The 13,585-nt window shown below is 39.4% G+C and overlaps 1 protein-coding gene across 4 annotated transcripts in view; it reads right to left on the bottom strand.

Moving 5' to 3' along the window:
* RYR2 (ryanodine receptor 2) overlaps positions 1-13,585 on the bottom strand; it is a 768,107-nt gene that overhangs the window by 112,306 nt on the left and 642,216 nt on the right. For all 4 annotated transcript variants that reach the window (XM_058696266.1, XM_058696262.1, XM_058696264.1 and 1 more), the window contains 3 exons: positions 5,121-5,291; positions 3,959-4,018; positions 1,218-1,352 (listed from right to left, as the gene is read on the bottom strand). In XM_058696266.1, the coding sequence (XP_058552249.1) occupies positions 1,218-1,352; positions 3,959-4,018; positions 5,121-5,291 (366 nt within the window). The remainder of the gene's footprint in view (positions 1-1,217; positions 1,353-3,958; positions 4,019-5,120; positions 5,292-13,585) is intronic.

Genomic DNA, 13,585 nt, shown 5'->3' with positions numbered 1-13,585 from the left:
AGATCACCAGATAATATAAAATAGAAATCAAAGAAAAATCTTTGTCATTGTTATGCTAAGATATTCTGCAAAACATTTACGTGACAAAGTTCCTGAGATGACACAGGCCATTTTATGATTTTATGTGTACTGTAAAAATGTGAGATCTGCCACATCAGGTAAAGGCTGTCATGAAAGTCCAGTGACAGATCACACTGTTGGGTTCACACTGAACTCCCTCACTCTGGTGTCATTTTGCCGAATGGACCTCATGAGACACAGGGACAATGTCCTTCTATTGCAAATGTCTTACCTAGGCCAGAAGATTCCTTACACAAAAACGTAACCCACTGATGGATAATTTTTCGAATACTCTCAATTTGAGAACTGTTAAACAAAGGTAATGAATACAGAAATCAAACATAGTAAACTTTGTAGTTTAAAATAGGACACAACTGAAAAATCATATAAAACCACTATTCTCACACAGTTTTAATATCGATGCCGTAGCTCTTATCTAAATATATTTATTGCTGATCTTGGAGAAAATTAACTCAAAAATATCTCTAATAAAAGGAAAGTTGAAGCAAGTAACCAAAAAAATTCAAATATTAAACTAGTGAAAGCATCTCAAACATGCTGTTATGAGCAGTAATAAAAAAATGATACACAGAACATGAAATCAGGTAACTCCTGAAATTTTTGTTAGAATGACTTAAAATTAAGTGTATAATCCTATTTATCTGTATACATATAGAAATATTTTGGGGCACCTGGGGGGCTCAGTCAGTTAAGCATCTGCCTCTTGATTTCGGCTCAGGTCATGATCTAATGGTTGTGAGGATCGAGAACTGCTTTGGGCTCTACACTGACAGCATGGAGCCTGCTTGGAATTCTCTCTCTCTCCCTCTCTCTCTGCCTCACCCCTGCTTGCACACGCACATACTCTCTCTCAAGATAAATCAATAAAATTTTAAAAAAAGAAATACTTTGAGAAAAGACAATAAAACAAAGGCCGTGATATCTCAAACTATATTACCTATATATTGCTACAAAAATTACAAGCTTGGAAATTTGCTTATTAGGTATAAGCACTCCTGAATCATATATTATTTATAATGAGTGAGCTGAACACACATGTTTTTGGCCCACCCATAGCTAACAAATTAACACATACCATCTTTGAAATGTTTTTACACGGTTAAGGCAAATACTATGGAATCCATGCTGAATCTAACCTGCTCAAGATGAAAAAGCACATTTGCTATATCTAATACTCTCTCTACGGTCTTCTCTGGATCTGATGTATCTTCAGTCCTGTTCGGTAAGTCTTTGTAAAGAGCCATTTGCCATCTGATAGCAGGATCCTCCAACTGCATGAAAAAGGAGAAAAGTTTCAAAAATACAAGGTTACGATGTAAGGAAGGGAAGACCTACTTTACTGGGTGTAGCCCAGTGTCAAAACACTATGAAGAGATCAACACAGAGAAAGACCTTGTATTCATGAAATTTACCATGCAGTGGGGAAGACAGAAATTAAATATGTACAGTTGCGAGGAGAGCTACTCAAGAGAAAGATAAGGTATCATGAGCTTGGACCTAACCTGCTGGTGGCTGTTAAGATTCCCCTGAACAAGTGAAGTTTTACCTAGAATGTAAGGATGAGCTGGATATGATCAAGGCAAGGAAGTAGGCAAAGTGGTCTATCTTTCTCTTCCCCTTTCACGGTCAAACACTGAAAGATTTACATACTTACTTTTACAGGCAATGATACAGGATCTCATTTATCTATAAATACAGGGACTCTGCAACTGAGTTTAGTCTCATTGAAACAAAGATATCAAATATAAAACAATGGAGGAATATAAAATCATATTCTTATAATAAAGGAGTCTTTTTAATATTGTCAAATTTCCTGAGTGGGAGATACAACTGAATTCTGTATGTTTTTGAGAAAGATTATTATAAAATCGTAGAAATGGACAAATATAAACATCTTTATAGGGAAAAGATCACATTACTTCAAAGAAAGAATATAGAATAACAATATTATTGAAAATAGGCAAAGTCATCCCTGTATGTTTCTCTTCCCCTTTCAAGTCTCCATGAAAACTGGGGGACTGAGGGTAATGAAGCAGAAGTAAATGGACAAATCTAAAACTTCACAACTCCCAGCCCAAGAAAGCATAGTTTGTCATGTGAAAAATAACTCATCTAGGGGCAAACACAGGATTTTATACACTGAATGGCTTGTAGACACCATCTGTCCTTTGATAAGACAAAATGTTTTTCCTCCACATACTTTTTTTCATTTGAGGACTGTGCCTGGTGCTTCCAGACAGAAATACACATTTTTACTTATATTTGGTAAAATAAGTAGCACCTTTATTCTTTCTCATATAAAATTACTTCTTTTGGCCCCCAGGATGACCCATCCTACAATTTCAAGACAATACATTCAAGAAGGTGCTAGGAATAAAAGAATTCATCTTCTGTAAGTCTGTGTGTCCCCATAATATATGTGCCTGACTCTTCACAAAACAAGTATAGACTGAAATATCAAAAAGAATATGCATTCATTACTGCTTTATTTTCAGGTCTCATTCAGTTGGAAGTGAAATGCTGATCATAAATGTGTTTCCTTCTCTGCTCTCCTCTCTCTTTCTGACTCCCCAAGACACAACATAAATTGCCCTCAGTACTACTATAAAAAACTTCTAGAATATAATCAGATTTCCTTCTGCTTCTTCAAGACATCCTTTTTTTATTTATTTCCTGGGAAGAGCATAGAACCTTCATTTAGAGGTACTGAACATCTCCTGTCTCTACTCAGTAATGGTTGTCCTAGACCATGTTTCTCAAAGTGTGGTCTTGAGTCCCGGGGATCCCGAGACCTTTGCATGGACTACAGGATCTCCTCGAACACCCATATATGAAGCATAAACCCTTCACTTGAGGTTCAGGCAGAGGCTTTACTAGTACATTTTAAAATGCTCATAATCGTTTTGCAATCTGAGAAGAGATCGAACTCTAAAAGGCATTCATCTCCCATTCTGGCCAAGTTATTACTAAATAATATGAGTACCTACACATCAAAGTGCACATGAAATGTGCTCTAAATCAGTGTCTGTGCCTTGTGAATATTGGAAAGGTATGTCTCACCTTTATCATATTGTGCTCGTAAGTGTTAAAAGAAGAATATGGTTTTGATCTTGGAAAGAAACATTTTAATACCCAGAAAAGCAAACATTATGCTGTGGTCACTATTTGTTGACATTTGGACACTGTCATAATTGAAAAAATTTCCCAGAAGGGACACCAGAATAGAAGAAAATAGGCTGAATCAAGATAACAAATTGCTAGACTTCTTACATTGCATAACGGGTTCTGTAAACAAATGAACAATTTATCCCCTAGTATGAAAAATTTCCAAATAATTGTACTACAAAGTAGTACAAAAAGTACTTACTTCTAGCAATTGTTTTTACCCACATTTATGTTTTCCTTTACCTCCCTAGGTAAATTCATTTATTCATCTATTTCTATTACAGCAAGTAATTTACTTGTTACAGCAAGTAAACAGTACATATCTCCTATGTACTAATGACTTCTAATGACATATATTTAATTTCTGGACACTAGATGAAAAAGTTCAAATTCTTATGGACACCTATCTCCATGTCCCAAAAGTCCTCAAACTCAGCTAATGAAGGAAATTTCCAACCTTTATTTCAAATGGTGACATATTTTTTTTTCAAAGTCTAAAAATCTTTGGTGATCTACGTTGACTTTTTAAAGTAAATAAAACACATTACTTATCTTGAGAGTCTTTAATACCAAGAGTTTTGCAAGTAGAATAAAGACTGATTAAAATAATTTGTTTCCACTATTTGAATTGCTAAAGTGACATTACTTGCAATACTATTCTAAAGAGAGATTCACTAAATTCATAAATACTATGTACTTAAATTTGGCTTACCTTGCCTTGTAAATGAATATTACTGCGGATTATATCTCGTACTTCATCCTCAGTGTCTTTCTGTCAAGAAATAAATGTTACCTAAAAGAAGTCTTACCATGAATGCATCAACTGTCACAAGTCAACAGAAGTAACTCCAGCCTCTTTTGAAATAGTGTATGTCTGCCCAAACCTACGTACAGGGTTTCAAACACACCACAAATGCGGGGGATTCTTTTTCAGACTATTTCTTGATACTGCTGTGAACCGGAAACAAGGTACCAACTTACATCGACTCTACGGGAAGTGTCTTAAGACTCACTGGAATGGAATTTCTGGTTCACAAAAAGTGGGGGCAGAGGTGTGTTCCCTTGTGATCAAACAGGGGTATATCTCCATCATTCTCTGAACTCTCCAGAAAGTAATTTTGGCATTTAATACTACCCCCCTCTGATCCAGTAACAACAAGGAAATACCCTGAGAATCAAATACTAGAATGACCACCACCAGAACTGCATCTGTGCAGCCCATGGTGACACAATGTCCCCTCGATTTGCTTATCTCAGGGTATCCAATTCTGGATATTCAGAGAGGTGCTTCCGCGTGGGAATGGGGGTAAAAGAAAATGTCCTCCCATTTATATAAATATAAAATAATAATCCCGCTGTATATTCTTGAAAAAGTGCGTCTAGGTAGCCACCAAGAGAAAAAACAGAGGTCATAAAGAAATCTTGAGAACTGAAATGTCGATGCTTGCCAAGTCGAAGAGTCAACTTGGTTGACTTAGAAAGTCAACACCTTATCTAACCACGATCAGCACAGTCCATGATGCTTCTCACACTGAAAAATTATCCCTCCTAAATTTGAATACATTTTTCATAACAAATTTTATATAGGAGTTCATATGAAATCCATTTTTTTTCCCGCTGCCAGCAACTTGTTTGCATCTTTTCTACTGGGTTTCAGAATATTCCCTGGAGGTGATCAACATAATTTAGAAATGAAAAATAGCGCCCCACCCCCCGCCAAAAAAATGGGCAGTCTTTGCATACACAGAAAAACTGCTTACTCAAACATCTAACGGAAATGAAATCCTGACACAGACCAGTGAGAAAAAGGGAGTCTAAACATTTGAGTCTGGAGGTCAAGTGATCATTACCACCGGTATGAACAGGAAAGTTACCATACTAAATCGGTTTTTGGCCAGAGCGATGAGCTCCTGGTCCCCAGGGGCACAGATGTTCAACCCAATGGGCAGCAACCGCTTCAGAGCTGCCACAATGAGAGAGGTCTGCGTGGAGTACCGATCTCCTTTGCGCTTCATCTTCTTCCTTTCCTGATCAGAGACAGCGGCCTGGGGAACAAAGACAAGTTTTGGAGTCGGTGACTGCTTTTCCCACAATCAGAACTAGGAGCCTTGGGGCGCCTGTATGGCTCAGTCGGTTAAGGGTCTGACCTCTACTCAGGTCATGATCTCACAGTTTGTGGGTTCGAGCCCCGCCTCAGGCTCTGCGCTGACAGCTGGGAGCCTGGAGCCTGCTTTGGATTCTGTGTCTTCCTCTCTCTCTGCCCCTCCCCTGCTCATGCTCTGTCTCTGTCTCTCTCAAAAATAAATAAACGTTAAACAAAATTTAAAAAAAATTGGAGTCTCTTCTAATTTGATAGTGGTTCGAACTTCCTTCTTTCTTTGGTCCCTATTTTTGAGAATACTTTTCCTCTCTCCTTCTTAGCATCTCTTGCTAATTTTAAGTCCTACTCTCCTATTCCCAGGTCATTACAATTCACTGGTGTGCTTTCTACATGCTTTTAGAAGGAAAACGCAAATTGCGATTTTAGAGAAGCAGATGGATATATGTAAAGTCCATAGTAATTTCTGATATTATATGTTTAATAGTTTTCAATGCTTAAGAGGAAAAATTTAAGAATATATGGTTTAATGAAAGACCTAAACGTAAGACAGGAAGCCATCAAAATCCTCAAGGAGAAAGCAGGCATAAACCTCTTTGACCTTGGCTGCAGCAACTTCTTACTTGACACGTCTCCAGAGGCAAGGGAAATTAAGGCAAAAATGAACTATTGGGACCTCATCAAAATAAAAAGTTCTGCACAGCGAAAGAAACAATCAGCAAAACTAAAAGGCAACTGATGGAATAGGAGAAGATACTTGCAAACAACAATCAGGTAAAGAGTTAGTATCCAAAATCTATCAAGAACTTATCAAACTCAGCACCCAAAAAAACAAATAATCCAGTGAAGAAATGGGCAAAAGACAGGAATAGACACTTCTCCAAAGAAGACATCCAGATGGCTAACAGACACATGAAAAAATGCTCAACATCACTCATCATCAGGCAAATACAAATCAAAACCACAAGGAGATACCACCTTACACCTGTCACAAGGGCTAACACTAACAACTCAGGTAACAACAGATGTTGGTGAGGATGTGGAGAAAGAGGATCTCTTTTGCACTGTTGGTGGGAATGCAAACTGGTGCAGCCGCTCTGGGAAGCAGTACGGAGGTTCCTCAAAAAACTAAAAATAGAACTACCCTACGACCCAGCAATTGTACTAGGCATTTATCCAAGGGATACAAGTATGCTGTTTCAAAGGGACACATGCATCCCCTTGTTTATAGCAGCACTATCAACAATAGGCAAAGTATGGAAAGAGCCCAAATGTCCATCGATGGATGAATGGATAAAGAAGATGTGGTATATATATTCAATGGAGTATTACCCGGCAATCAAAAAGAATGAAATCTTGCCATTTGCAAGTACATGAATGGAACCAGAGGGTATTATGCTAAGCGAAATTAGAGAAAGACAAATATCATATGACTTCACTCATATGAGGACTTTAAGACAGAGAACAAATGTACACAAGGGAAGGGAAGCAAAAATAATATAAAAACAGGGAGGGGGACAAAACATAAGAGACTCTTAAATATGGAGAACAAACAGAGGGTCACTGGAGTGTTTGTGGAAGCGGGGGATGGGCTAAATGGGTAAGAGGTATTAAGGAATCTACTCCTGAAATCATTGTTGCACTATATGCTAACTTGGATATAAATTTTAAAAATAAATTAAAATTAAAAAAAGAAATCTAACCAAAAAATAAATAATAAAAACGATTTTAGGGGTGCCTGGGTGGCTCAGTAAGCTAAGCATCTGATTTTGGCTCAGGTCATGATCTCGTAGTTCGTGGGTTTGAGCCCCGCAACAGGATCTGTGCGGACAGCTCAGAGCCTGGAGCCTGCTTCGGATTCTGTGTCTTCCTCTCTCTCTGCCCCTTCCTTGTTTGTGCTCTGTCTCTCTCTGTCTCAACAATTAATAAATGTTAAAAAAAATTTTTTTTTAAATAAATAAAAATAAAAAAGAATCCCAAGAAACTCCAGCTACCAAGCCAGTCGGTGCCCATCACCCAACTCTATCCCCTAGGACCTTCCTGGAACTCATGGGTCATGCCAAAGGCTGGGGGCAGGGCAGGAGAGCTGGGGGCAATCCCTCTGTGCCCAAGAAGGCCGTCACTGCAGGATGAATTGAAATCCATGCAATCCCACGTGGCCTTCAGAAGAACCTCCTCCTATGGATCCAAACCAGCTAGAGATGTTCCTGTCACTCCTCTCAAGCCACCTTGTCTGTCTGTTCAGTTTAACTGCCGATGCCTCTCAGGCAGTGGGTTTGTTCAAACTGAAGCTCAAGAGAATTATAACGTATAGGGTCATATTTAACAAGTAAGGAAGACTCATACATAGAATCTGATGAATAAACTATCTTATTGTTCAAAAAAAAGGAATATATACCTTATTTTTGTTTGATAGATGCTTGGTTTGAAATATACACATGCTCTCACTCTCACACACATGAACACAGTGTATATAAGACTATTATAAAATACATTAGCCTTTTATGCAGTCTTCAAACACGTCTCCCTAGGGCATTAACCCCTCTCTAGTAGAAACAGATGTAATATACTAACTCGTATAACATAAATATTCAGGATTAGATCTCTGGACGGCCTGTTCACATCTGAGTAGTGCCATGCTACCTCAGGGTTCTTTTGGGATTTTGTTGAATTTTATGTTCATGTGTCAGGGTCACTTTCAATGCCGAATCTAATTTTCACTGGGTAGTAAGGGTCATTCTTTCTATTAACAGGGCATATGCTAATGTCAAAACGAAAATAACTGTCCCATATCCACTGCTTTGTACTTGTTAAATTTCTTTGTAGCAATAACACTGCAGATATCTTCATGACAGTGACATACTGTAATAGTTTCGGTCTACTGAGAAAAAAAACAGAAGAGAACTTAACATACAAACAATATGCTTTCCCTATGTTGCTATCACAACATGATGTTGAAAGAATTTTTTCACATTATGTAGTAAAATAATGGAGTCATCATGAAGTAATGGTGCCTTATATATTGTTAATTATATTATATGACATATTTACTATGACATATATTATACATAGAGTATATGTTGATATATCAAACCTATAATATTTGAGCCACAGCAATAAGAATTGTATTCAATTTCCAACGAAATGGACTTACTGCATGGACCCTGTTCTTAACTGTACCAATTCATAAGAGATTTTCAGTATATTTAGTGGAAAAAAAAAACCCTATGAATAATTATTTGTGCCATTAAATTGACTCATAAAAATAATGGATCAGTGGTTTTATTTTATTTTATAATTTTTTTTTAAACGTTTATTTATTTTTGAGACAGAGAGAGACAGAGCATGAACAGGGGAGGGGCAGAGAGAGAGGGAGACACAGAACCAGAAGCAGGCTCCAGGCTCCGAGCCATCAGCCCAGAGCCCGACGCGGGGCTCGAACTCACGGACCGCGAGATCGTAACCCGAGCTGAAGTCGGCCGCTTAACCGACCGAGCCACCCAGGCGCCCCTGGATCAATGGTTTTAAATGAGCTCTTTGCTCATTTAAAAATGAAGGAAATGTAACCATAGTGATAAAAATAATTATCCAAATGAGGAACCAACATCCTAAAAATTAAACAAATTGATACAAATGATTGCAAACATATTTCTATCCAATTCTGGTAATTTAGCTTCAGCAAAACAATATCATACAATACATTAATGTCTAAATTTTGTTGGTGTTATGGTTTTCTTGACCCTAACTTGTAAAGATTTTTGATTTTATGGTTGTATAAGTACAAGGGGCTTATACCTGGTTTGATATTTATATTCAAGTGACCCTACAATAAGACTAATTGAAATCAACACTAAGGTCAATTATAAACTGCTCCATTTTGAGAAACACTAGACAAATGAACTCCTCCTTATGCTCAAATAATAATCTTGCATTGTATACCACAGGAAATCTATAAACTGAAAAGAGAAATTAATACATCTTTGAACACTTCCAGTGATGATATAGTCCACTTCCACTATAAAGAAATGAAATCTACAATCAAATATGCTTATGTACAACTATATCAATCGGGTTTTTTTTTTAATGATATAGTACGACTATATCAATCGGGTTTTTGATGTTTATTTATTTTTGAGACAGAGAGAGACAGAGCATGAGCAGGGGAGGGGCAAAGAGAGAGAGGGAGACACAGAATCTGAAGCAGGCTCCAGGCTCTGAGCTGTCAGTACAGAGTCCAATGCGGGGCTCGAACTTGTCACCCGCGAGATCATGACCTGAGCTGAAGTCGGATGCTCCACTGACTAAGCCACCCAGGCACCCCTATCAATTGGGTTTGTTTGTTTAGTTGGTTGGTTGGTTGCTGGCTGTTTTCTCACCAGACTAAGGAGCTCCATCAGGGCAGGGGCCAAACTTGGTCTGCTCCTTTCTATTCATTCATTCATTCATTCATTCATCCATTCACTCTTCATTCATTCACTCACATACTCATTATTTATTTTAAAGAGTTTTTTAAATGTTTTTTTAAATTTATTTTTGAGAGAGAAAGAGAATATGAGCAGGGGAGGGGCAGAGACAGACAGAAACACAGAATCTGAAGCAGGCTCCAGACTCTGGGCTGTCAGCACAGAGCCTAACACGGGGCTTGAACCATGAGATCATGACCTGAGCCGAAGTTGGCCGCTTAACTAACTGAGCCACCCAGGAGCCCCAAAAGAGTTTTTTTTAAGTTTATTTATTTTGAGAGAGTGAGAGAGAATGTAAGCAGAGGAGGGGCAGAGAGAAAGGGAGAGAGAGAATCCCAAGCAGACTCCGGACTGTCAGTGCAGAGCCTGATGCGGGGCGCGATCTAGTGAACCATGAGATCATGACCTGAGCCACAATCAAGAGTCAGATGCTTAACAAATGGAGCCACCCAGGGGCCCTTCCAGTATTTAGAACCAAGCACCCCGTCTTGCCCCTAGGAGCTGCTCAATAATTTGAGCAGAACTGCTAACACTACTGAATTTGCATGATATTTCATTTGCAACCAATTCCTAACATTCGAATCAGAGGTGAATTTGCAACAGCATGGTCGATATGGGCATCATATTTAAACAGAAAAGTAGGGTCAGCTGATCCCCGTCACGAATCAGTCTCTTTCTCTCTCTCAGGCACACACACGCATACACACACACACACACACACACACACACACACACACACAGAGCCCTAACAATTTCACCTAAAATAAAATTTAATACAGGATCACGAAAAAGGGAAGACTTTTCTAATAGTCCTACAGTGAAATAGCCTCCCCAAACAAAACAAAAATCATAGATATTTACTAATGTTTTTTCAAAAAAAAATCAGATATATTAATTATAAAAGTGAATCTCATCACATCAAAAACACAAGAGATGACAAATGCCGGTGATTATATGGAGAAAAAGAAACCCGTGCTCATTCTTGATGGGAATGTAAATTGGTGCAGCCACTGTGGAAAACAGTATAGACGTTTCTCAAAAGTTAAAAATAGAACCACAGGACGCAGCAATTACACTCTTGGGTATTTAGCAAAAGGAAATGAAAACAGGGTCTCAACATGTCTGCACCCTCCTGTTCATTGCAGCGTCAGTCAAAAGAGCCAAGATATGGAAACAACCTATGCATTCATGCACGGATATATGCACACAGTGGAGTGTTATTCAGCCATAAGAAAGAAATCCTGCCATTTGCAACAACACGGATGAACCCTGAGGGCATTATGCTAAGTAGATAAGTTAGAGAAAGACAAATACCATATGATACCACCTATATGTGGAATCTGAAAAAGCCAAACTGATAAAAAAAGAGAGGAGAGTGGTGGTTACCAGGGGCCGGGAGGTGGGGACAACAGGGACATGCTAATCAACGTGGACACATCTCCCATTCTAAGATAAATATAAGTTCTGGGGATCTAACATACAGCAGAGTGTCTGTAGCTAATGATCGATCCTGTGTTGTCTACTTGAAAGTTTCTAAGAGAGTAGATCTTAAGTGTCCTCACCACAGGAACAAATGGTAATTATATGACATGATGTTAACCAATGCTACGGTGATAATCAGGTTGCAATACAGAAGTGTATCAAGTCAATCTGTTGTTGATTTGTTCACCTGACACTGCACACTGTTATATGCCAACTGTATGTTAATAAAGCTGGAAAAGATAGTGAGCCTAGCTTTAAATAAATAAGGCCAGGTGCTACATTTCAACAGGAACTGAAATCTTAAGAAAAAACAGGACAGAATTCTGTAACGCAATAGGTAAAACCCACTATTTTTTTTCCTCACATCAACAAACTAACAAGAGTTTGTAATAGATGCTTTCTTAAAAAAAAAAAAATTATAATCTTTATTTATTTTTGAGAGAGAGAGACAGAGTGTGAGCGGGAGAGGGGCAGAGAGAGAGGGAGACACAGAATCCAAAGCAGGCTCCAGGCTCTGAGCTGTCAGCACAGAGCCCGATGCAGGGCTCGAACTCAGGAACTGTGAGATCATGACTTGAGCTGAAGTCAGCTGCTCAACCAACTGAGACACCCAGACCCATGGATGCTTTCTGTATACGGGTTTTTTTGGTGTTTTTGTTTTTTAAGGTTATTTATTTATTTTGAGAGACAGAGGGAGCACAAGTGGGGGAGGGGGCAGAGAGAGAGAGAGAGAGAGAGAGAGACTGAGACTCCCACCCTGGCTCCACTGCCAGCACAGAGCGCAACATGGGGCTCGAACTCACCAACCGCGAGATTATGACCTGAGCCAAAGTCAGACGCTTAACTGACAGAGCCACCCAGGCGTCCCTGCGTATGTTTTTAAAAAAGTCATGCCATTAAAAACTTCAGCAATGCTGGCAATACAATGATGCAACATTGGTACCAATGCAACAGTGAGTCTGGAAAATCAACAGTAAAATAAGACACCTACACATGCCCAGGTTAAGGACCAAATTTCAAACTCTTTAAAGTCAAATCTTAGATTTATCCATATTAATTAAGTAGCCACCATGCACCAAGCGCTGCATTGAGCTTTCAAGTTACCATGTGAATAAAATATGTTCCCCGCCCCTGCAGAATGTTGGGCCTTAAAGAAGTCACAGGGGCTGCCGCCCAGACTGCTCAGGGCCGGGCTGTCACCGAGGGCTAAGAGTAAGAGAAGGGGGCAGGAGGAGACCGGCTTCACCGGAGGGGAGCATTCACCACCCTGCACGTTAACAACTGGGTGAAGTACACTAATATGCACTTGCTGTAGACAAGGCCACTTCCCAAGCTTCAGACAAAGGCACAGCAGGGCTTCCGTGTCCCACACAGGTGGTCACCCCCTCCTTAGAGCATTATGGCCGATTTCATATGCACTGGCCTCTCTCTGCCTGACGGGCTACACACATTTTAATTCAAAATGAGGTCCTCAATCCCAGATTACCATATTCCAAATTGGTCTGCTGGCTTCAATCATATTTCCATATTTTATCTATAATTACCCGCTTTCTATATTATCTTCTAATTTTAGAAATGGTACTGCAGGGGTGTGTTGGTGGTTCAGTTGGTTGAGCATCTGACTCTTGATTTGGGCTGTGGTCATGATCTCATAGTTCATGGGTTTGAGCCTTGCATCAGGCTCTATGCTGGTGCTGCAGAGCCTGCTTGGGGTTCCCTCTCTCTCTCTCTCTCTCTCTCTCTCCTACTCTCTCTCTCTCTTCTCTCAAAATAAATAAACTTAAAAAAAAAAAAAAGAAAGCAATGGTACTCCATACAAATAGCATTCGTTCCTGTTTGGATGTCTGCTTGAAGACTGATACATAACAATATGTTGTTTGGTTTGTGTTTGGGTCTGAATCTCCATGCAAAAGAGTTTCTTTCTCCTTCTGCACTCCAGGGGAGTGGATCTATGGGCCACTGTGCAGTCTCAGGCAGACAGTTTGAGGCTTTGTCAGAGGAATCCCTGAAGCCTTCTGGATCATTCTGCTCCCAGCTCTGCATGGGGGAACATCTCTCTGTCCATTTCAGCTTCAGACGTAAGACCTACGGCTACCTTCCTGTTACCCATTCCTGGCACTAGACCTGAACAGTGCAGCTTTTGGGAAAGATGTTACTCGTTCCTTTGCTACATCCTGCTTTTGGGCCCTTCCTGCCATATGGGGTTAGCAGAGCACCTCAATGATATGATGGAAGTAGAATTATGATGCTACTTTGGCCAACACAGTGACTCTCAAGTCTGTGCAAATGCTGAAAC

Source organism: Neofelis nebulosa, chromosome 13, assembly GCF_028018385.1.
Source record: "Neofelis nebulosa isolate mNeoNeb1 chromosome 13, mNeoNeb1.pri, whole genome shotgun sequence".
Classification (NCBI taxonomy): Eukaryota; Metazoa; Chordata; class Mammalia; order Carnivora; family Felidae; genus Neofelis; species Neofelis nebulosa.
Note: the sequence above shows the minus strand (reverse complement) of the source record. Positions and strands in the feature narration are given on the sequence as shown.